At 29.5% G+C, this 24,163-nt stretch overlaps 1 protein-coding gene across 2 annotated transcripts in view; it reads right to left on the bottom strand.

The window, feature by feature from the left end:
- Window positions 1-24,163, bottom strand: part of LOC121132586 (neural cell adhesion molecule 2) — a 287,177-nt gene that overhangs the window by 12,399 nt on the left and 250,615 nt on the right. The window contains exon 10 of one of the 2 annotated variants that reach the window (XM_040728015.2): window positions 9,335-9,673. In XM_040728015.2, the coding sequence (XP_040583949.2) occupies window positions 9,335-9,673 (339 nt within the window). The remainder of the gene's footprint in view (window positions 1-9,334; window positions 9,674-24,163) is intronic. The other variant, XM_040728016.2, reaches the window with a different exon arrangement.

The raw sequence follows: 24,163 nt of genomic DNA, 5'->3' as shown, positions 1-24,163 counted from the left end.
TCGCTCCAGGGCAATTTTTATGGCTTCATCTTGATGGACTTTTGGCCTCCAAACTAGCTGAATCTGAAGGATATTTTTTGTGTGTGAGACGCGATTGAACGACAAACCAACCAAATTCCTCACAATACCAAAGAAGAACTTTTCGGATCTATAATGAATTCCAAGATTTACGAAGGGACCATGTTGCAAAGGCCTGATCACACTTTTGGCCTCGTATAAAGACTGTAACTCAGCCTGGATGTGATTTTATTATTAAAATAAATTAAAATCCATTAAGCTTTCAGAATCTGGTTTTATTTTTTTAATTTAATAATTGGTTGGAGAGAAAATTGCGTTTAAAAAAATCACGGTACAGAGAGTTTGTGCACTCTGTATATCAGATAGTGACGTCATTATAAATAAATCTTTTACGTTTATATTAGAATAATAGATCATTCTATTATTTTTAAATGAAGAAAAATGGAAATTACTACCTTGTTTGAAAAATAATTAAAGGTTCACGAAAAAAATGCAATTGGTTAGCTAAGGTATTTAAACCACAATGTAAGTGATAATTTTGTCTTTAAAATTTGGGACGTTTTTAAGGACTGATAACAAGGAAAGGTCTCTTTAAGTTGGGCAGATACAATCCAACTTTTTTGCAGAGGACATTAAAAAACTGAGTTTGATAAAGTTTTTGGAGTAACACAAGATACTGTTTTTCCTTTTGTTCAACAACTATTACTTGTAATATAGCTAAGTTTTAATATGTTATGTTTGATAAAACATGGAATCCACAAATAATTGGGCGCATCTTTTGTCTTTATATGATTAAAAACGTGGTGCACAAAATATAATTAACTGACAATCCGCAAGTCAAGGTATAAAAAGGGTTAATTTTGAAGCAACTATACAATTTTTTTTTAAATAAATAGCCGGCATAACCCCAAATATAGTCTGAGGTGCCTCAAACTTTTCCAAGAACAGCTTTATTGTTCCTAGTAGAAGAGATCTTTGTGCAGGAGGATACAAATATTAACCTGAAAATTTAACAGTATAATATATATATATATACAAAGAAAGGAAGGATTTAAAGAATAAATAAAAAAATCTCTTGAGTTTTTCTAGTAGAGACAATGATGGATTTTCCGTCCCATTGGATTTTATGAGTAGTCGTCTTGTTTAGGGCAAAAAAAAATAAAAAAATATATATAAATATAAAAGATTTCGAAATTTATTTTAGGATTGTATTTTGCATAGTCTGTGTTTTCTTTTTAAAGAATTGATGCTTTTATTTTGGTAATTTAAATTCTATTATGTTTGTTGTGCTTTGCCGTGTTTTGATACCCAAACACAAAGAGAAGCATAAATTGTGTTGAGTTTCTTTACAACAGACACTCTACATACTTCATCATTAAGGAAATAATATAAGCATATGATACAGTTGGAGGAAAAAATCGTTGATCTCAAGATTTTTGGAAATGAAGCAAGTGAACTTCATTATAAAAAATAGTGAATTAACTACTCTCTTTCATTCTAGAGCTTGTTTATGGAGAATTTCCATATACCGCCAACATTTTATGAGCTTAATCAACCAAGTTCTTTAGTAATAAAAACTTATTTTTATGCATATTAAGAAAAAACGGTGCAGTATTGGTTCTCAAAATTGGACCAAGAAATAAAATAACTTAAATCTTACTGTCGATCAGAATATATCCCTCTATTGCCGAGTGTTTTAATATATTTGATCCTAACATGTATTAAAGATATGTTATTATGGTACATCGTCATTCACTTTATACTAGAGACATCTTGTGTTTTTTATTTATTTGATTTTTAATTTCAAATGCTGAATAATATATTTTGATCCAAAGTGATGCAAAAATCATATTTTTTTCTTACTATATACGTTCTCAAATGATTTATGTTTACTTATGTTTTACTTATGTCATAAATTGTATAATAATGGGGGGCTCAAACTTAATATTTTTACAATATAAAATGTACGAATTTCATTTCAAACATTGATATTTTAATTAAATTAAAGAAACCGTTCTAAAAGTTATTCTTAATATCTTTCTCTTGAAAGCATTTTTTTTGGTAAATTAAGGACTAGAAAAGTAATATAATTAGAGAAAAATAGCTTACATTTACATAGTAATAGTTAATTTATTCTATATACTATAGAAATAAGATTGAATAACGATGTAACAACATATTTTTAATACATATTAAGGCCATATAAAAAATAAAACTAGGTAATAAAGGGATTTCTTTTTCATAAACTGTAAAATTGAATTCAATTTATTTCTTGGCCCTATTTTGATAAACCACAAGTTGTGTGTTTACTTTCATGAAACCTGTTTTTTTTCACTCAAAATGGTTGGTATCAACTTGGTATGACTTCACTTGAATACACTTTATACTACCCTATTCAAAAATTAACATGACAAAAATGTGTTGGAGTTTGTTACAAAAAAGATGAAAAATGATATGTTTAAAGCAATAACTATACAAAAGAAATAGTTACTTAAGAAGATGATTAATTTTCATGATTAGATGATGTAAATATATCATAGGGAAAATACTGTTTGCGTGATAGAAAGTCTTATTTAGTAGAAGAAACGGATAATATAATAAAATTAAGTAAATTTATTTTGTTTAATATGTTTAAAAGCTAAACAACTCAACCTCATGACAATATCATTCAAGTTGTTCATCATTTTTAACGTTCTGCGTAAATACAACCAGGAATTTACTAATATAAATCAATGTAGTCACTAGCAAACAACGCCCATGAACCATTTCCTTTCTTCTGACTTCTTGAAAAGAAGATTTTGCATTCTCCACAATACAAGTTTCATATAACAGTACAGTGGTAATAGCATTGAAAAGGTCAAATTTTGAGCCAGGAATCTACGATTTGTGGTCAAGATTGATTTTTTGTTACCATTTGAAGAAAAAAGTTTCGTAACTGCATGGAATGCTTGTTGAGGATTACAGTAGAAACGAAGAACGTGGAAAGCAACCGAAAAAATTCGGAGACTGTAATGAACAGCTAAAACCTGGCAAGACCGTTAACACTGAACGCTACGATAAAAAAATGATTAAATTAAATAGAGTTTCTGTGAAAAACAACATCAATAAAAATAAAAGGCAACAAAAAGGGATTTTACTTCATGGTAATGCACCTTCACCTTAAGAAAAACTGTTCTAAAATACATTTGTGACGTACCTTTTTTACTACATAAAACATATCATTGATATATACGAAACCGGATTGAACATATGGGTACAATTTTTGGTCCATGCTCAACTCAAAATAAAATTAAGGATCGACTATTCAGTCATTCTAGTCTATTTCCTTGCTCGATAAGAACTTGGATTTCTATTTTCCATTGATATCACAGCTGCTTGTATGTAATTTAATAAAAAGTCATGATAGCTGCTCTCCTTTCTTTTTTTTTTTTTAACTTACTCAAAAAAACTCTCAATTGGTATCACTGGTAATAAATTTATGTACCTGTTGAACTCAGAATAAAATTCAGGATTGACAAGGGAGTATTTTCAGTCAATGTCCTTCATTGATATAAAGTAAGACTTAAGAAAATGGTTTTTTAGATTAAGGTCAAACAGCTGTGACCAGGGGGAGGGGGAGATAAAAGTAAACAGGACATGGGCAAGAATTAATAAACATCTGTTTGTTGCTAATGTAGTGAAACGTCATGAGATCAGAGCTGTTCTCTAATAAAACATTATTTAAATTATCAGGGAGATATCTTAATTTTTCTTATATACCAATTTACAACTTTAGTTGTAGTTTTTCGAGAATGTGGAAAGAGATGAATACTTCCAAGAAGAATAGAGTAAAAAGAGCATGAGACATATCCCTGTAACTCAAATATGTAATCCTTGTTATCTAAGTTAATTAAGGTTAGTACAACTTACAGAAGGAAAAAGAAAAACAATGTTACATCTTATTTAAATATATAACCACTATAACTAAACAAAGTTCCTTCTAACAAGATACTTTCTTAAGAACAAAAAGAAAACTTCTTTTCTTTTTGTTCTGCAAGACGAACTTTTTCTTTCCTTAAACTTTATCAGCTATAATGGTTAAATATAAAATTATGTTAATATATTATTCATAAAAGATTTATTATATGCTTCAATTTTATTTAAGAAGAAGAGAAAAAAGTTTAATCCAATTTGCAAGAAAAAACATGATAAGAAAAGATTATCCGTTGTTGTTACTTTGAAGTAATGATTATTTATTTATATCTACGTGTATTTTATTATTCTTTGATAAAATACAAATAAAAATAAAGGTCATCCGAAGACAGAAAGTTTTCATTGTTTGCTTATTTGTAGATTCATAAATTTATGCGTCAATATTATCATTCAATTTTTGTTTATATAAGTATGAGTAATGACGTAAAAACACGATATAAAAATCTCATATGTATTTTCATACTTTTCTTAATTTTGAAACGTGACCTTTCTACAATTTTTACAAAGTAAATAAGTTTTAATATAAGGAAATATTAACTATTTTTTTATTTAAAGTCTTTTCTTAATTTAAAAAAAATAATTATAGGATTCAAAGTCCAAATGATCACAAATTTAGCAGTAGTTTTGCTTTACAAATCTGGACTTGAGTATTTTTGAAGTTTGCTTTTGGGATAGTTTCACTCTTTTTATAAGATTGAAAAATGTATAACTAAGAAAAGATATGAAATAGTGCTTTGTGGACAATGTGCTCTACATAATTTATTTTCTCGAACTAAATGTGTGTAGGTTTGATTTAGGTTAACTCCTGGAGAAATGAAATATACTGAACTTGAAAGACCATTCCTAGGTCAGATGGTGTAATTGTAATTCTATAACTTTACTTATAATTTATTACTGCAAATCTATTTGACCATTCGAAGGAACACTAAAAAAATATGGAAATATAATATATAAAGAGATATTTTTTCAACAAACTTTTATTTTCATTTCAAATATGGATTAATATATTTTCGTAAAATCAATATTTAAGTCAAAAATCTACTTTCTCTTCAAAAATGTATTCAGAAATAAATCATACCTTGATTTTTATTGAACTGAAAAATAAAGGTAACTAACCGGGTGGATTCTTGAAACTTACAAAAGAAAAGTCGCCTGTTATTTTTAAGTTACACCTTGCACAAACATTAGTATGAATACTTTTCTGATACATAGACAATATAAAATTAATTATTTCACGGCTGCCATTGGCCTCACATATGGGGACAAGTATCTTACTAAAATAATTAAAAGTATTGGGAATGAAGTTTGGGGTCAAGGCAGCCAACTCTTCCTTAATAGAGGCTTTTATGACTTAAACGTTCGGGTGACGAATGCTACAGCCCTCCTCTCGATGTGCAGCATGAAAGAAAAGTCAAAGGTATTGACATTGGTTAGTAACCACATTCTATTTTCCTACGAAGCGATATTCCTTGCTAAGAAGGTCTTTTATTACAAAAGTATTACGGCGTATTACAAAAAGACGACTTTTCCATCGTTAAAATTTGTTTGGACTCAGGGAAGAAAATTGGCATAAAAACGTCCATGTACATGGCTGCTGTGAGCTTGTAACCCTTCGAGAATCAGATAAGGAGCCGTATTTGAGGGCATCCGTATTAATGATTGGTATTTTTACACAGCGTTCACCCTCTTTATGGTATCATTATGGTTTAGGCTTTTTCTATACACTGTGGACGGTATTACACGCTATTCCCGTCAGCCTGACTACCTCTTTGTGTGAGCTGCAAAAAATTTCATGTCGGATTTAAAAAATAAAAAAACCACCAGGTGCTTGAGATACATGGCTACCTATACATATGATCATAGACAGTTCTAATTTCCTCACACATAACCTCTCAAACAATGAAATACAAGTGTGTAAGTTTTAAGTTTCTACCTAGTATACCTCGGCAAGGTAATGTCATGATAAAAATAGATTCGTCATTACAATGGTCTATTGGGAATTTATTCTCTATTTTTGAAGGATTCTTTTCTTAATAGCAATTCCAACACCCAAATAATCAAACTTCTACAATATTAAAAAAAAAGATTATATTTCTGTAGCCAGCATTTAATGTTACATAGTAATAAAATATCCTAATATAATTCAAGGTGCAGCCACACAACTTCCTTTGTTATCATACGCAATAATCAGATTGTGGAAGTAGTGGGGAGGTTTCATTCTTTATGACAAAATTCGAACGTTTTCTTCGAAATAAAGTCAGTCACTATCATGGGTTGGAGTAGTGGGAGACGCACATTTGCTTTGGAAAATATATATTCACAAAAGATGCTTTGAGATAATATTTTATAAAATTATTTTATATAGAATTGAGCTTTTGAGTTCTTATTAGTACGAAGGGGCTAAAGTGAATAGGATTTATTCTTATATTTAACAATTTTTAATGGAGGTTTTTTTACTCTAATTAACTATGTATTTTGCTTAAAATTGTTCAATTGCTTAATTTTTTGATGATTATTTTTTACAATATGAGGAAATATAAATTGTACCCAATATTTAATATAATACGTACAACCTCATCAAAACAATTGATTTGATATTGATTAAAATCCCAAAATTCTCAAAATTAATGAATATATTATACTAGTATTTTTACTAAAAATTAAAATTTAATTTTTTTATTATAAAAATAACAAACTTTATTTTGTCAAATCTCAAACCAATTTTGTTGAGATTAAAATAAGATTTTTTTTTTTAACGATATCTTATATTCATTAAATGATTTATAACATTTTAATTGATATTTTTGTTTGCAAAATGGATGGAATAGTAAAAACAAAATTATATATAATATAAATGATGTAATTAGTATAATAATTCAATGTATTATCATGTTTTCAAATATTATTGACTTTTGGTCTTCATTTTTTACTCAGTTCACTAAGTTTGTTATGGAAAAAATAAACAATACTGCAATTTTTATAAGTTGATTATTTGGATTAAAATTATTGATAGAACGTTTATTTTATTCGAATTTGAAGAAGTTTGTATACATAAATAGTTAGCAGAAAATATGGTTGTCCAATTTAAGTGATGTTTCTTCTATATACTTTAATTAAATATCCTCAATGTGAAGTAAGTTCGTCTTTTTATTAAAGAGAGTTGTTAAAAGTACGTAAATTATATTGCAAAATTAAATAATTTTCTCAAATTGCAATATTGGGACATAATACATAAATAAATGATGATGAGAGGCCCAGAATAAGTCTCCTTATTATTTGATGATATTAATTTGTATTCTTCTCCCCCTTCATTAAATAGAAAAATGACAAAAGTTAGAGTATTACCAAGACTGAGAACTGTCATTCTTTGTCTTTAAAAGGGAACAAAATAAGTTGCTTTCTTAATATTTTATTATTTTAATGGAAGAAATTGGATATATAAATATATATTAATCCATTACAAAATTTGAGGTCATTGACTCCCTCCTTTGTGTTGTTCAACTTTAGCAATTTGAAAATTAATTATTTTTATTGGACCATGTTACTTTATCTTTGTGCTGTAGTGCCAACAAAATACATTCTGTAAACACTCGTAAATGGAATTCTCGTTGATTGAATGTGTTATTTCATTTTTACCCTCGTATTAGACATAAATATTAAACAAGTACGAATATATCATGCTAGTGGTGTATAAAATATGACCTCCTGCCGTGCTGAAAGAAAATAAACCGAAAAATGACATTATAACCATGACAATTTGATAATATTTTAGAGTAAAGTAAATTAGCTGTCATGCCTTTTTATTTTAGACAAGCTGCAGTGACGCCGGAACAATATGATTATAGTCCTCCACTTTTTTGGACTAATATACAAGGTTGATCTTATCTAGTTGACAGTTAATTTAAATTTTAATCAATTCGAAATTTATACGTTGATTCTTATCAAACTCGGTGATATTGTTCGGTGTTTTGTGACTCAAGATTCTTTATGTAAAGTTATAACTTCATTAAAAATAAAACAATCAAGAACGAATAAAATGTAGGAGCAAAGGCGTGATTTTGAAGCTCATCTCACGCCTCATGTTTCCCACTTCCATAAACAAGGAGCTTGGTGCAGCCTTACGACTGTTTATCGTGCCATGGACTTATTCGCCGCCACCATTGTCTTGGGCGTGGTGGACAGCAAAGGTGAAGTCTACACTCCCATTTTTGGGAAGAAGAAGAAGTGGCATATGCTTACATATAAACTTGTTGATAAGAAAGTGCTACCTTGGGCCAAAGACAAGTTCGGAGACGACACTGTTTTCACTCAAGACAGAGCTCCGTGTCATTGCACCACAAAGACCCAGGAGTTCATGAAAGACAACTTTCCGGGCTTGGGATTTCAAAATAATCCTCCATTCCAGATACGAACCCCTTGGGCTCCTCTATCTGGGCGTATATTTAAGAGAGAGTGTGTGCTACTCCTCACAGGAGTATCCAGTCTCTAGAGACATCCATCAAGAAGGAGTGAACCAAACTCGAATTTGACTACATCGTCAAAATATGCAAGGGATTTGGGTCTCCTATCGAGGTAATTATTAGAACTGAGAGCTCACGTATTTGATAAAATTTGTTCAAAGCCCTATTTTCGGATGATTTTGTAAATTAAATGTCATCACAAAACCTCTCGTTAAAATTTTACTCTTGAAAAATTGAAAATCATAAAATGTGAACCACTAGATAAGATCAATTCTTTATAATATATAAAAGTTATAATATTACGTTTATATTATATAATTTGAACCCCAATTTATAAATACATTCTAGCGCCGCTGAATAGCTGTATGGTGCTTTAAGAGAAGGGCAACCAACAGAAATCCTACTACATTCTAGCTAGAACATAACTAAGAATTATTCTCGTGTCGATTCTCAATTCTAATCCATTTCTAACGAAGACTTACACTTAGTGTTGTACACAACACTAAGTGTCCTTATTAATTTAGTCCAGTCCAGTCCATTCTTAGGATTGGTCCTTAGAACTATGGGTTCTTTGGACTGTGAGTACTGAAACTGATTATTAAACCGAGACTGAACTAAATAAGGACTGATACAAAATTACTTATACTTATTACTCCTTCCGAAAAATCCTCACTGTTTCTTTCGTCATTCATGAGCACACACACTAGCTATTACTGAATACTTAACAGTTATCTCATCCAAATGGAAATAACTTTGTAGAATAAAAAAATCATAGTTCGGATTGTCAAAAACTGTAGCACGCTTTCTATTTCATATTTTATACAATTTTACGCATTGATAATGTCTAACTAATTGCCAAAAAAATATATATAAATGATACATACATTCACCCATACCTGATGAGATAAACGGGACAATATCCGGATTGTTAATACTTGCTCCACTTCCATGCCCAACATTAGAGCCTCCCTCCACATCTGAATTCACAATGGATCCTGGTTCTAGCTGATCCAACTCTTCAATTGTTGTTACAACTACCTTGCTTGAGTGTGGCTCTGTGACTCTTCTTCGAGGACCATTGTTGTTTCCTCTTCGGGACCATTGGCGACTAGAGTGTATTCTTATTGCCACCATTACAAGGATGATAACTAAAGCTATTCCGGAACCGATTCCTAGGAGTGTGAGTGCAAGGGGACTCATTTCTACATTTGTGAGCATGTCTTCTGTCATTAAAAGAAAAAAAAAGTAATAAATAAATAATGAATCATACAGAAATAAGCTAAAAGTAATTAATTAATGATATATAAATATGAAAAAAATATATTTTAATTGAATAACTTTGTTGATAGAAACTCACACGAAAATTGCCAACTTGTGATAATTCAATTACAAAACCAGTAGTGTATAGATATTAAAAGTCTTTGGAGTTTTTGAACTGCACTCAAATTTTCCTCCCATAATCTAATATAAATATTATTGAGTATAATTTTTATTTTATGGAACTTTATACCTCCATGTTTTTGTCAGCAAAGTGAGACTAACCTGAAGCGAGTTTTATCCAAAAAAAAATTCTGATAATAAATATTAAACTATTGTTGAAAGTTTGTAGATGTGTGAGAAACTTGTGTAAAATGTAATTTAATACCCCAAAATACCATATGTTCTTTTTAGGATAATAAATATTATTCAAACACTCTTTAATTGGGAGAAAACCTGGCATTTTGGATATCAAACTATTTGTCCAAATTGGTCGATAACAAATCACTTAAGACGTATATAAAATAAACTATCGTCAAAGGATAGAAAAGAAAATACTTTTTTTTCATTGCTTTCTCTAATATACATATATTACGAATTAAAATATTCGATTGAATAACAAGATTTAAAACTACTTATACCTATCTATATATTTGAAGAAATTATAAAATATATTTCACTTCAATTTTATCAAAATACAACATCAAAAACAAGATTACGGAAGATAAAAGAAGAAAATATATTCCATGAAAGGAGGATTATGTGAGAGATTTTTCATATTTAACATGTAAATAGGCACATATTAACGTTAAATTAAGCTTATCAGTTGTAAATTCAATTTGAATTTATCCATTTTGTAGAAAAACAAACAAAAAATAAATATGAAAGTATCTATCATGAATAGAAATTATTTTTGAAATTAAACATTTAAAGCAAGAATGTAGTAGCAAAAACAAGGTTTACACAAATAGTTTTTGATTCACTCAAAGTCTTTTTAAAACTTATCAGTGTTATCCTACAGATTTTGCTCATTTGTGTATTGATTACAAATTTTTTTACATTGATTTGAAACACTCACACTGTTTTTGTCAAAAGGCAACAAAATTCATCTTCATTTGTCACATCAATTACAAATAATAACTGAAATTTTGGTTGCGCACTCATCTTCCTTCAATTTTATTCGCATTGTGACGAAAAATGCTTTTTTGTGAGAACTTTTCAAAGTTTAACATATTTTTCTACAATATTAATATACAAGGCATTCACAAGTGGTGGGTTTGAGGTGTTTTAGTCCCCCTCATCTTCCCCTTTTGCGTCAAAAGCATATTCAGATAATGGTATTTTAATTTTTTTTTAACTTAGCTTCTATTAAAAAGGTCATTCGGTCAAAATCAGCCTTTCCAAATAAATCTAAGTTTTTTGTCTCCCAAAGTAAAATCCTGCAGATACCCCTGACATATTACTGAAACCTAATAATAAAATTAGCCATAATCTTTTAATTGATTGTGTTTAAATTTTAAAAGACATAGAGTAAAGCTAAAACTATTTTGTAATTCTTAGATATGCCACAATCAAATTTTAAATATGCGTTTATATACTATTTCATTTCAAAAATAGAGATTACTCTAATGATTACTATGAGTATTTACAAATGAAAAAACTTTCATTTTATAGTATAATTAATATATTCAGGAATTATTCCACGTATTCTCCTTCTTACTAATCTCCAATCATCTTTTGAATTCTTTGCGGTAATTACGGATTATTTTTGTAGGAATTTCATTATATTTTCAAACAATAGCACTCATTAAATTATCGTTATTTTCGTAGTTGAATTTATTTACCTTCTCTCAAGAAACTACTTTTGGGTTCAAAACCAGAGGAAAAGGGGACGTAATATTTCATAAGTCCAAAGTTGAATCGATTATTATCACAGTTTCCTTTAAACTATGACTGAGTACATAATCTTGCTGAAGTCGGTATTTATATTTTCAAATTGCTATTTTTTTACATCAAGGGTTTACCACAGATTCCCAAATTAAATCAATATTTGTGTATTAATCACCCAAGCCCATGAAAGTATAAAAATATTCAAAAAAGTTAAATTTATGGTCAACCCGTTCAGACTTAAGTTAAATTATATATAAAACTTAAAGTATATTTTAATATTAATAATTAATAAATATAAATACCAAAACTTTCAATAATATCAAACTTAAACATTTAAGCGAAAGTAAACCTCCATTAGTGAACATCCTTTTTTAAATGCGTTTAGTGAAGCGGGTAAAAAAGAAACCCCAAAAATTGAGCATATTTTTTGTTATTTAGTAAACAGTGGAATTATAAATTTATAACTTTGTATTATGTTTTAGCTATTTAATCCATTTTGCTTTAATAAATATTTATTTAAATATAAAACAATAAGAAAAAATAAATTCTTATTTTTTAATAGTTGTAACAACTTGAGTTTGTGGTTTTAGCAATATATAATTGTTATATTTATATTGAAAACATTAAATAGAAAAAAAATTTGTTCCGTAGAATCCAAAAAATTAAAAGGAGTTTTTTTGAGAAAAACATTAAATTATATTCACTGAGCCTCGATAAAAAATGGCTTCATTTACAAATAAGTCCTAAAGAAGGCATTATGAAAATAATTAAAGAGTTTCATATATTCTAATTTAAAGTGTCAGGAGCACACTGAAAATGATAGAATATAAAATGTAGAATCAATGGAAAAAGAAGCCTTTTTTATTTATGTCGGGATGTAAAATATTGCAGTTAAGAGGGTTAAAATAAAAAAACCCTTATCAATCTCTGGAGAGTTTTAGATTCAAAGAACAATACAAGTGTTAAATTTTAACGGCTCTAATTTATCTTAGAGAAACTATCTGAGAAGTTTATGTTTTCTGAAGTCAATATTTCAAAGCGAAAAATGTATTACATTTTTCATTTATTGGAAATAAAGAATAATATACATTTTGAATAAGTTTCTTTTGAATAAAAGACTATCTTCACACTTTACAATATATTTTAAGTTTGAATAGAAAATTTAAATAACCTGCTAGAAAAGACAGTGATATTCTTTTTAACTAGTCATTATAAAATTAGATATGTCTGTTAGAGAATAAGGGATTTCCATGAATTATCAGCATTGATGATGCCAGTCTTTTTAGGAAGAATAAACAATCAAGTTTTATAATAATAACAATTAATTTTCATTAAAAATAAGGAAAGTAGTCTACTATTGGTCGGCATTATCGAACCAACAAAATGGAGTGATTTAGAAAAATTTGGGGGAATAAAAGTATTACTTCATTGTTTTAAATAAAATAAATATCCTGCCACTAATTTGGGTAAATTAACTTTACTATACTACAAATTCTTTTGTGATAACGCTAAAAAAAATTACCACCTTGCCCCTACTCTAATGCCTAGTTTTATTATATATCTCACCGAAAAATATATTAAATATATGCTTATACATATATATAATCTTATTTATATATTGTAGATAATAAATTACCTATTACAACAGAGAAAAAAATAGATATTTTGACCTAATTATTTAACTTTTGTCTTGTCTAATTAAATATAATATCTGTTTATGAATGGCGTTAAGTAGTAGTATTTAGTACATGTATAAGTCTTTTTACATTCTTAAAGCCATTTCATGAAGTTTAATCAAGAGTTATTTACGATATGTCTACTTTATATAGTAAAAATATCAACTAAGAGTATCAAAAGATAGCGTTGCCTTGATTAACCATGCAATTTAATACGTCGATAAAAATGCTATATATAGAAAAAATTATATATATATTGACATGTTCTACCTACTTTATTAAAAAAGTAATTAATGTTTTTATCTTTGAACAATTGAAGTTGATGCAGATATATGAGAGTAAAAAATACAATCTAGTATCAATAGCATAAAATAACCCTTCATATTTACCTTACTGTCACAGAAATATATATTAATTATTTTAAATACTAAAATGTTCAATATTTAACATATCTAGTCCGAAACCAGATTATTCTTTTGTGTCAAAAACTACAATTTAAGTAACGTTTTGGAAAAATTCCACATTGAAAGCTATTTGATCGCTGAATACGAAATGTTATTCCTTTAAGCATTTTTGAAATATGAATTCGTATTAATTCCCTTAATTTTTTTTTATAAACTTGAGGAATTAGGTGATGGGAGTCACGCCTTAGATATTTTCATCTGAAGATTCACATCGACGGTTTAGTCCTTCTTGTTGATTTATAAGGGCCATTCAGCTTATGAATCTTATTAGTTTAAGTAAAATACTAAGATATTCTGGAGTCCTAATTAAGTGTACTTTTATTGGTTTCAGGTAGGAGTATCTAGTTTTCGGATATATTTTAACAATACTACTATCTCTACGTTAATTGATAAATCCTCTTAAACACTCTGCAATTAATGGAAGGTAATTGCTTTAGTAACAAATGTTAATAGTTTGCAACTCTTTGACTGATAACCAAATTGAGTATTCTACCAATTATTTATACTAATAAATAAGGATAAGATCAAACCTTGATCCTAAAGTAAAATTAGCGGTCAAATTGATGTAATGAGGCAAATATCCTAATACATACTCTATTTATAGGAACACTTATAGACATTATGAATTTTTGATCTCCGCTTATCACAAAGACAATAGAGCGTTTTAAATTTTTGGATCTCAAAGTCGATATTTTTTCTTCATAAAATGGACAAAGTTCCAATAAATTTAAAAAAAAAGCTTTATCAAATGGCATTAAAAAAAGACATAACACCTCAAGGAATACAACTTGATGCCAATGATCAACAGTGATATTTGAGTTAAATCAAAGAAATATCCAGTGGAAATAATTAAAAATTGACATATTGAGGCCTTATTACTTTAAATTCAATTTATACCAACTAGTTATCTTTTGAAGCACATTAATCCATGTCTGAGCTCACTGTCTTAGTCCATTCTCAACTATTTATGTTTTATTGAACTATTTTTTTGCTTCTTTTATTACGAGATACCGTGTTTGTTGCACCCCCCTCCAAAAAAATATATAAACTAAAAAAGAGACATCTCATGTAAAATACGATAAGGGGTTAAGTATAGTTTTATATGTGCAATTGTTTATTTAGGTAAATTAATATGTAGGTACTGTACTTAAGTTTAACTTCGAATTTCTTTATGTAGTGTTGTTTTTAACATATAACATGGGATCATTTGCAATGGATACGATATAAACAAAATATTTCATATATTTGTAAGATTTCGAAAATGGATTTAACGTAGTAGCAACAATGGTTTTATTTAAAAAAAGATTTTTAATTTAATATGTAGAAAAGTACTAAAAAACTTTATGTATGTACATTTTACATACCTGGAAACAGTTTATATATATATTATTTTTTTTTGAGCTGTGAATCCAATAATTTAATGTATATATGCAGTAGGTAATAAAAAAAGTTAAGGATGTGAAATAGTCATAATTTATAACTTTTCAATACTCTAATTCAGTGGCTCTTAAATTGTTCGCCCCTCAACCTTTTCAGATGCACTTTGTAGTATTCTTACAATATACACTCTGTATAAAGTTTTCATAACCATTGTTCTACACGAATGAAATGTGATGAAGTAACTGATCCACGCCTTGTTTTAAAAAAAATGTTTCTTGGATTGGTCGAATGGAGCTGTACTAATTAAGTATAATTATACAAGTATTACGTTTATTCTATCTGGCCTAGGAATCTTAGTCCATAAATTTAAACGTCTATTGTTCTCAAACTCGATGAAAGATTTGTTTTGTGACTCAAGATTCGTCATGTAAAGTTTAATGTCTTTATGTAAGGAGTGACATATTGAAGCTTCTCTCACGTGGCATATCCCCCATGGTGCAGCCATGTCGCTGATTATCTTTCCAGGGGTTTATTCACCGCCACAATGGTCCATGGTATTGGGCGTTGTTGTGGCCAGCACAGGCAAAAGCTACTCCCAATTTTTTTTTTGGAGAGGAAGGAGCTGCTTAATGCAGATGCCTATTCCCAGTTTTTGGATAATAAAGTGCTACTTTGGACCAGAAAAAATTCAGGGATAACTTTTTTTTAACTCAAGATGGAGGTCCATGTCATCAAGCTCCTATAACCAAGACCTTCCTGAGAGTCAACTTTCCATACTGTGGATCTTTTGGTCGCCCTCCACGCTAGACACGAACCCCTTGGACTAATCTCTCTAGATGCGTCTAGAGAGAGGATATTTGCTACTCTAGACAACAGTGTCTAGTCTCTAGAAGCTTCCATCAAGAAGGAGTGGACCAAACTTATATCTGACTACATAGTCAAGGCCTGCAAAGGATTTAGTCGTCGTATTGAGGTAATTATTAGAGCTCACACATTAAATAAAAGTTGTACTGGGAACTATTTTCAGATGATTTTGTATAAAAATATGTCATCAAAAAACCTCGCCTTAAAATTTTTAGAATGGGCAAATGAAAGATATAGAGAGAGTTCAATGTCATTTAACTGTTTACTTCATGTTGTAAAAAATGGAAAATATAATGCTAAGGAGTTTACTCGATAATAATTTTTGTGAAAAAATGGGAAAAGCTTTTTATTAAGACTCAACATTTAGTTCTTGAGAAATTGGCCTCTAATATTTCAATTCATTTTTTTTGTTTACTACTTTTAGTGCATATGTTGTAGTGTTTTTTTAAATAAATTTTTATTAACTCAAAATGCAAGTGTAAATTTGGGATAAATTATAAAACATTCTTTGGGATTTCAGTAAACTTGATTTATTGAGAAGAGCAATATCGGATTTGGCACTTTTAGTTAACATAACTTTAGATTTAATATGAATTTTAAAGTTTGCAATTTCTGTAAGTAGCTTACCCGTATAAATGGGGTAAATTATCCCAATATTGATTATGTATAAGTAGCTTACCCGTATAAATGGGGTAAATTATCCCAATATTGATTATGTATCAAAACTAGTAGAAACTTGCTACGAATCTAATAATGTCAAGTTATCCCGTGTGTCAAGTAGCCCCACTCTCTCTTACATACATACTTCAATAACTCTTTGTATACTTTTTAAAAATCTACATAAATCTTATTTTTATTAGAGACTAGAAACTATTAAATATATTTTAATTAAAAAAATGATAATAGGAGAACTATTTAAAAAATATTATAAAAAAAAAAAAGTTTATTAAATATAACTTAACAATTTACTTAATGCATTTAGGTAAATATTTTTTTTACTTTTTGTTGCTCGCTCCTTTAATTTGGCTTTTCAATTTCTTCATATATTTTCTTTTATAGTTTGTCAAATATATGTATATTAATATACTATTTTATTTTCTATATATTTTCCTTACAGCGGTTGTCATTAATTTTCATCAGTTGGCTCTTGCATGATTTAAAGAAGTTAACTCTATGTATTATAAAAAAAGCAAAAACAAATGTTACCTTCCCTTAGAATTTGTGTAATTTAATACTCAGTCATTGATAAGATTTTCTTTCAATGTTCTGGGTTGACATTATCTAGTGGTTCAATTTTGTTTTTATTTTTTTCAGCTTTTCAAGAGTTAACTTTAAACAAGAGATTTTGTAAGAACATTTCTTTTCCAAAATCATATGAAAATAGAGTTCAGCTCAACTTTAATTAAATATGTGAGCCCTCAGCTCTAATAGATGGCTCAATACGAGGTCTAAATACCTTTCAGACCTGAACTATGTAGTCAGACTCCTTCTTGATTGAAGCTTCTGGATTCTGGACACTCCATTGAGGAGTAGTATATCCCTCTCTCCCAAACACCTGTAGATAGAGTATTCAAGGAAGTTCGTGTTTGGTGAGGGGGCGACCACACGTTGAAGTCTCAAAAATAAGGAAAGTTTTTTCTCAGGAAGGTTTTGGGTCTTAGCGGCGTGAAGATACGGAGATCCGTCTCTGCCCCGAGGTAGAACGTTCTTATTAAGAAGTTCGATGTAAACATCTGTATTGAGCTGCTCCTTCTTCTCTACAAAAATGGAAGGACAGACTCTGCAACGCCCAAGACCTTAGTTCTGGCTGAATTTTTTGTTATGAAGACATATTTCAATAAATCTGAGTCATTGTCAGGATGTTCGGTTGCAATGTAGTGGCTGTTCTGTTTATTCACTGTGGCATCAAGGGTGGAAATTTTTTTTATCAAAAATTTTAAAACTTGGCCCAAATTTTTGTTGGCCTTAAGAAAATTTAAAATCGTTTTTGCTCTTTACAACTGTCTCAGCTTACTCATTTCTGCAATAAAATGTATTTTTGTTCTCCTTTGTGATTTTACACCAATGGCATTCCGGATTGAAAGTTAAAGCATGTGCCCCACTAGATAAGATCAACACTGTATATAAAAATTAATAACTATTTTCTTAACAATAACTAGCAGTTGGTAACATAAATAATTCAAAGGATAGCTACTATATGTTTCCTTATTTTTTAAATTTTCATTTTGACATTCGAGGTTTAGAGTTGATAAAAATCTTCCGTGATTTATCTTCTGTAAATTGATTCATTTAACTCGAATAAAATCTTGTAAATTAGTGAACAGTTAAATAAAAATAAATTAAATAGCTGAACATATTGATAAAATTGATTGAATACTGATTAAACTCATTACCTTCTCCTTTTTTTCTTTCTAGATAAGAATGCGATAGACCCTGTGGATCTCATTATGTCGAAGAGGGATTGCTTTATTTTGAGGGCATTATTATTATCAAAAATATACTAATTATAAGAATTGTAATGACAATTTGAACATTATTTATTACGTCCTCAGTATAAAAATTCTTTGCAAATAATGGGATTTCCCTTTAAAAAAGTAATTACATGTGATAAATTATAAAATGGGTAAATGTTTAACAAGTTAATTTTGGAGAAAAAAATAAATTTGTTTTTGAAAAGCGTCATAAATGAAAATATGAAATTATTTGCCATATATTAGGTAATTAAGAAATTAGAATTTTATTAGCTTTAACATCATTAAATTAAAAAAAGATTAATTAAATAATTGGTAACTGAAGTCAGAATCATTGCCAGACCCAGTACCAGACCACTATGCCCTTAAAGTGCGATAATGAACCAAAGAAAATTAAGTTTATGGTCGAGCGGGAGGCCAAGGCATTTTATAGGCTCAGCACGGACTAACTGATGGCAGACGTGGAGACCAGGCGGAACTACATTCCTGAAGAAGACATTGTGTGTTCCAGCTGCAAGTTGGTGACAAGGCGTCTCTACCAAGTTGTTCAAAACAATGGCATGTACATTATAGGATATATTGTTCAATTGTACATGGGACAATATTAAACATTTTAAAAAGAATTAATACATAAGTTAATCGTTTGCAAAAAGGAGTGTGGATTACATTTGTATTCTTCGACGAATTATCGTCTAATTCTACACAAAAACTATTCTAGCAAATACTTTGGTCGTTACGTGAATGCACTGATGTACTTAAAATTGATCATCAAAAAAACAAAATGAGGAGTTGACTTATGTTACTGTAAAGGTCTTATAGGACCCAAAGCATATTAAGATTCGAAACAAAAGGTTATCAATAGACGAACCACAAGCCTAGTCGGTCCCACTAAAATTATTTAATAATAATAATAAATTTAAAATAATTTGATTTTAATGTAATTAGCTTTAAGTGTGTTTTTATGGCAACATCCACTACTCAATCATCTTTGAAAAATTAAATCAATAGACATCATAGTAATGAGAAAATGAACATTGATGAAATTTACAGGTTTTGCTGCCCATGTATACCATAAATATGAAGTAAAAAGAATGTATATGTGGATTTTCTCCGTTTCGAGATTTTTGTTCCAGGATTTTTTCATGTTGAAAATACAATGATAAACTATATTTTGTTTAATGAGCTCTATTTTTAATCATTCAGTATATACATATACACGTAAAATAATTTGATTTTAATGTAATTAGCTTAAAGTGTGTTTTTATGGCAACATCCACCACTCAATCATCTTTGAAAAATTAAATCAATAGGCACCACTTGTTTCTAGCTCTGCTATATAATATCCTCCTTTTCTCCTCATACTCGTTTATTTACAGTGTCATTACCTCCTCGCTAAATTATTCACCATTAAAATAGATCATACATCCGATTTCAGTGTGTCCTAGTTTGATTCCATATTTTAATTTATGAAGGATGCAGAGCCTTTTTTTTCTTAGATGGATGGGGTGAAAAATATCTTCCTAAACTCACTCATAAACTCTTAGATATGAACAGTCATTATCAATAATAGCCTTTACACGTCGCCCAACGTCCATACTGGAGTTGAAAACAAACTCATCTGACAAGTTGTCCCATGCAGTCACTATGGAGGACTTCAGTGAGTTCACATTTAGATGTGAGTTCCAGTTGGTTTCCCTCTCCAAAGTTCCATGTCTAGAAAATTCCAGTGGGATCAAATCTGGTGAGGAAGAGGCCATATCTTTAGAACCAGAATTGAGCCATACTTTCTCCCCATAACTTTTGGCTCTTAGCAGACGTGTAAGAAGGGGTGCCGTCCTGATTCAACACGTAGTTACCCACTAGGTATTTGGTCTTCAGCCATGGCAAGATGGTGTACATAAGCACTTAATAGTAGTCCTCCTGGCCAATTTAAGTCCAGCCTTGAAAAAGAACGGTGGCATCTTCTTTCCATGAGAAACCACAACGTCGAGGATCATTGTTTGGGCTGGATATTTGGTGTGGTAAACCCCTTGGACTTCTTCTTTTGTTTCCACAAGACACCGATCGTTCTGGCAGTTGTGGAATTGATCAACTGTGGGAATATTCTTGTACGAGAAAATTTTCACAATTGACCAAACTGCCTTGATCTATGTGTGGATTTTCTTGCACCCCTCGAGCTTCCTGGCTTTCATGCCCTCTGTCAGAAGGTGGCGTGGGGTCCTTGTTAAAGAAACTAATCCCAAGTTGTGTTTTATAATCCTCCTAATGGTCCAAGGAACCATATATTAGTTATTGACTGAGCCGATTCATCGACATAGTGGGAAGCTCCTTTATACTCTTCTACAAAATTAAAAAGAACATTGTATCCCTCTTGAAATTATGCCCCCATTTCCTGGGATCCTGAAGAGGTCTTCTGCATTTTTTTCATCCTATGACAACTTAAAAACCAGTCTCCTAGAAAACTTAACATTGTCCGTAATCTTCAGTAAATCAACTCCTGCATTAACTAGACCTTAGATGCTTTGCCTTTTTGCTCGGTCATGCTCATGAAATGACTAAATTATTAGTACAGTTTTTTTATATAAAAAGGACAGCAGAAACATTCAAAATGGAACTCTGAATTATGATAAAAAAAAGTATCATTAAACCTTTTCATAGTAATGAGAAAATTAACATTGATGAAATATACAGGTTTTGATGCCCTACCCTTGTATACCATAAATATGAAGTAAAAAATATATATATTAGGATTTTCTCCTTTTCTAGATTTTGTTCCAGGTTTTTTTCATGTTGACAAACCTATTATAATACAATCATAAACTATATTTTGTTTAATGAGCTCTACTTTTAATCATCCAGTATATACATATACACGTATATAAATAGACTCCACCTCCTTAGAAGATAACAATATGAAATATAAAGAAATGAAACCTCTTTTGATGAGTTGTACATATAAATCAAAACACTTCAAAGGCCTTTCTAATAGGATTGTTATAGCTATGTAAGTATGTTGTTATTTAGCTGTTTTTTAAACTGAAGTACCTATTTATATATATACCTATAGCTAAAAATATTGCTTTGTTGGGTACCTCATATACATATATCCTTTGAAAGAAGTGTGTATTTTTAATTGGATATTCTGAAAAGAAGGAAAACTTTAATTTTTCTACATCTATTCGGTTGAAAAAAAAAAATATATATATATATATTTATTACTTTTTCTTCCTCAATGCCTTTACTTTTTTTTTCTATATACATGAGAAAATAAGTTTAACAAAGGTATGAAATAAATTAATGACCCAAGCTGAGTAGAAAAGTTTGCATACTGATACTTTTTTATTTGTTGATAAAAACATTTACTGGCTTCCCCAAAAGTCCATTAGACAACTCTTTAAAGTAACAATATTGGTCAAGTCAAACATAATTTTTAAATTAAATAAACATATAGCCTATTAATCCATTACAGGCAATAATTATTTGGGATATATATAAATAATTCCAAGATATGGTATATATATGACTCAAATAAGATAATTCTTCTGATAAAAAAATCTCAAAAGATCCCTGAGACCACTATAAAAGGCGGTTAATCAATTAACCTTTCGCCAGTATCAGTAACATTTAAATGTAATAAATGTATAGGATTGGGAGACATATTTTTCATTCAATTATTGGATTAAATCATGAAAAATTAGATTAACCTATTTAGATATGTTCATTTTGTATTTATATGATCAAAAATTTGAAAAAACAGCAAAAACATATATACAAATATAATTGCTATTATCTGTAATAATTATAGAGGCAATGTGGATGTTGCCCAAAATGTCATCTGAAACACCCAAACAAATGTGTTTCCTAACACATTGCACCTTTACATCGTCTTAGCGGAGGGGTAGACGTAAGAAAGGAAATACCATTGTCGTCTCTCAAGCATTTGCTTGCTGTTTTTCTCAAAAATAGAAGAAAACAGAATGAATATGATGGATAAATTATAAACAAGGAAGTTGTATACATTTTTTCCAGCTTTCATGAACTCTCAGGCTTGAACAGCAGAAGCCTTATTGATTTTTTAAATATAGGCCACCTCTCTCTTTCCTTCATCTAATTTTCCCTCAACGGACTACATATATATATTTTCCTGATTTTTTTTCTCAAATATTTGATGTAGAAATTTTTATACATTTTTTGAGACTTTTTAATCAAAATTTGAAGAAGATAAAGACAATAAAATCTCATAATATATTAAGAAATTCCTTTTTTATTCACAAATAAATCATAAGCCCATCAATTTGCTTCTTTTATCTTTTTAAGACTTATCATCGAACAATATTTTTTTTTATCAGAAAGGCACAACAATATTAAATACAAGGCCTTTGTAAATATGATGTTTATATTTACTATATCCGAAAAAGGATAATTAAGTTGGATAAAAAAATTCTGAAGTTTTTCTTCCCAAAACGCATACATTGATTTGAAATATCTTGTAAAGATTTTGAAAGAGAATACAATCAACAATTTAAATATTTAGTTTATTTTTACTCTCAAAGAGTGAAAGCTTTATTAATTTTATTAAATCTGCTTCACTTAACGGTTTGATTCCAAAATGAGTGCTATGATATTGTAAAAATCTTGGAATTTAGTTGTATGAGAGTAGCGTAGAATCTCTGATAGGATAATAATAATTAATCCCAATTGATGCGGCATCATTTGAAAAAAAATCTATTTAAGGTCCTTGAAATGAACTACGGAGTGCTACAGGAAATAACGAATTAAACTTTGGAGAGGTTTAATTGACTTAGCAATGAATTTATCGATTTTTTTCGATAAATTAACTGCTATAGCAAATAAAACCAACAGTTAAAAAAAAATCTTCATTAGACCAAAAACAACAGAGATGGATCACAAATAAATTATTTTTCAGCGATTTTTCATGTGCAAAAGAGTTAAGATGTGATATCTGCGTCGTCCCCTGGTCCAAAGGTCTCTGACAAAAAGAACCTTAAGAGGAAGTCTGGTAGCCTCAAGGTAAAAAAAAATCAATATGGTGAGAAAAAAATTTGGCAATGATAAATTTGGACCTGTTCTTACAAGACTGAACCCGTATTAATATGGGAAGGAAGGTCTGTGCCACCTCCCATGTGCATATGGATATACTAAAGGCTGTTGTGGAGAAAGAATGGGCTGGCATGTCAGAAAAAAACGTGAGGAAGACATGCCAGGATTTCAGGCCTAAGGTCTAAGCCATGGTGAAGTCAAGTGTGGCCACTTAGATATTAGATAAAGTACCATAATTGTACAACTTTTACTTTTTGAGAATATTGTTAGCTCTTTGATATGCAGGGACACGCTGTATGAATTAGCCTTGTATGTTTTACAGTTAAAACAACAAATAGCCAATTTTCGTGGGTAGTAAATTTTCAGCGTAATTTTGAAATGAACATTTTGTACTATGGTTAATGAACATGTCTTATCGATGCAAACATTCCTATTTTGTGAAATATAGGCATTCGATCCTACTCTATCCTTAAAGTAAGGGTGCTAATAGATTAAGTTTGTTAACCTAGGTTTTACTGTATGATTTAATGGTGAGTAATACTAATGTATATACATACGAGTATATGTTGCAAGATGAAGATTTTATACCTTCTATAGTAAAATCTTATAAAATAATTCCTGTGATAAATGTAAGTGTCTCATGGGTGTTG

This window comes from Lepeophtheirus salmonis, chromosome 2 (genome assembly GCF_016086655.4).
Source record: "Lepeophtheirus salmonis chromosome 2, UVic_Lsal_1.4, whole genome shotgun sequence".
Classification (NCBI taxonomy): Eukaryota; Metazoa; Arthropoda; class Copepoda; order Siphonostomatoida; family Caligidae; genus Lepeophtheirus; species Lepeophtheirus salmonis.
The sequence above is the reverse complement of the archived record's forward strand: the minus strand, read 5'-3'. Positions and strand labels throughout refer to the sequence as shown.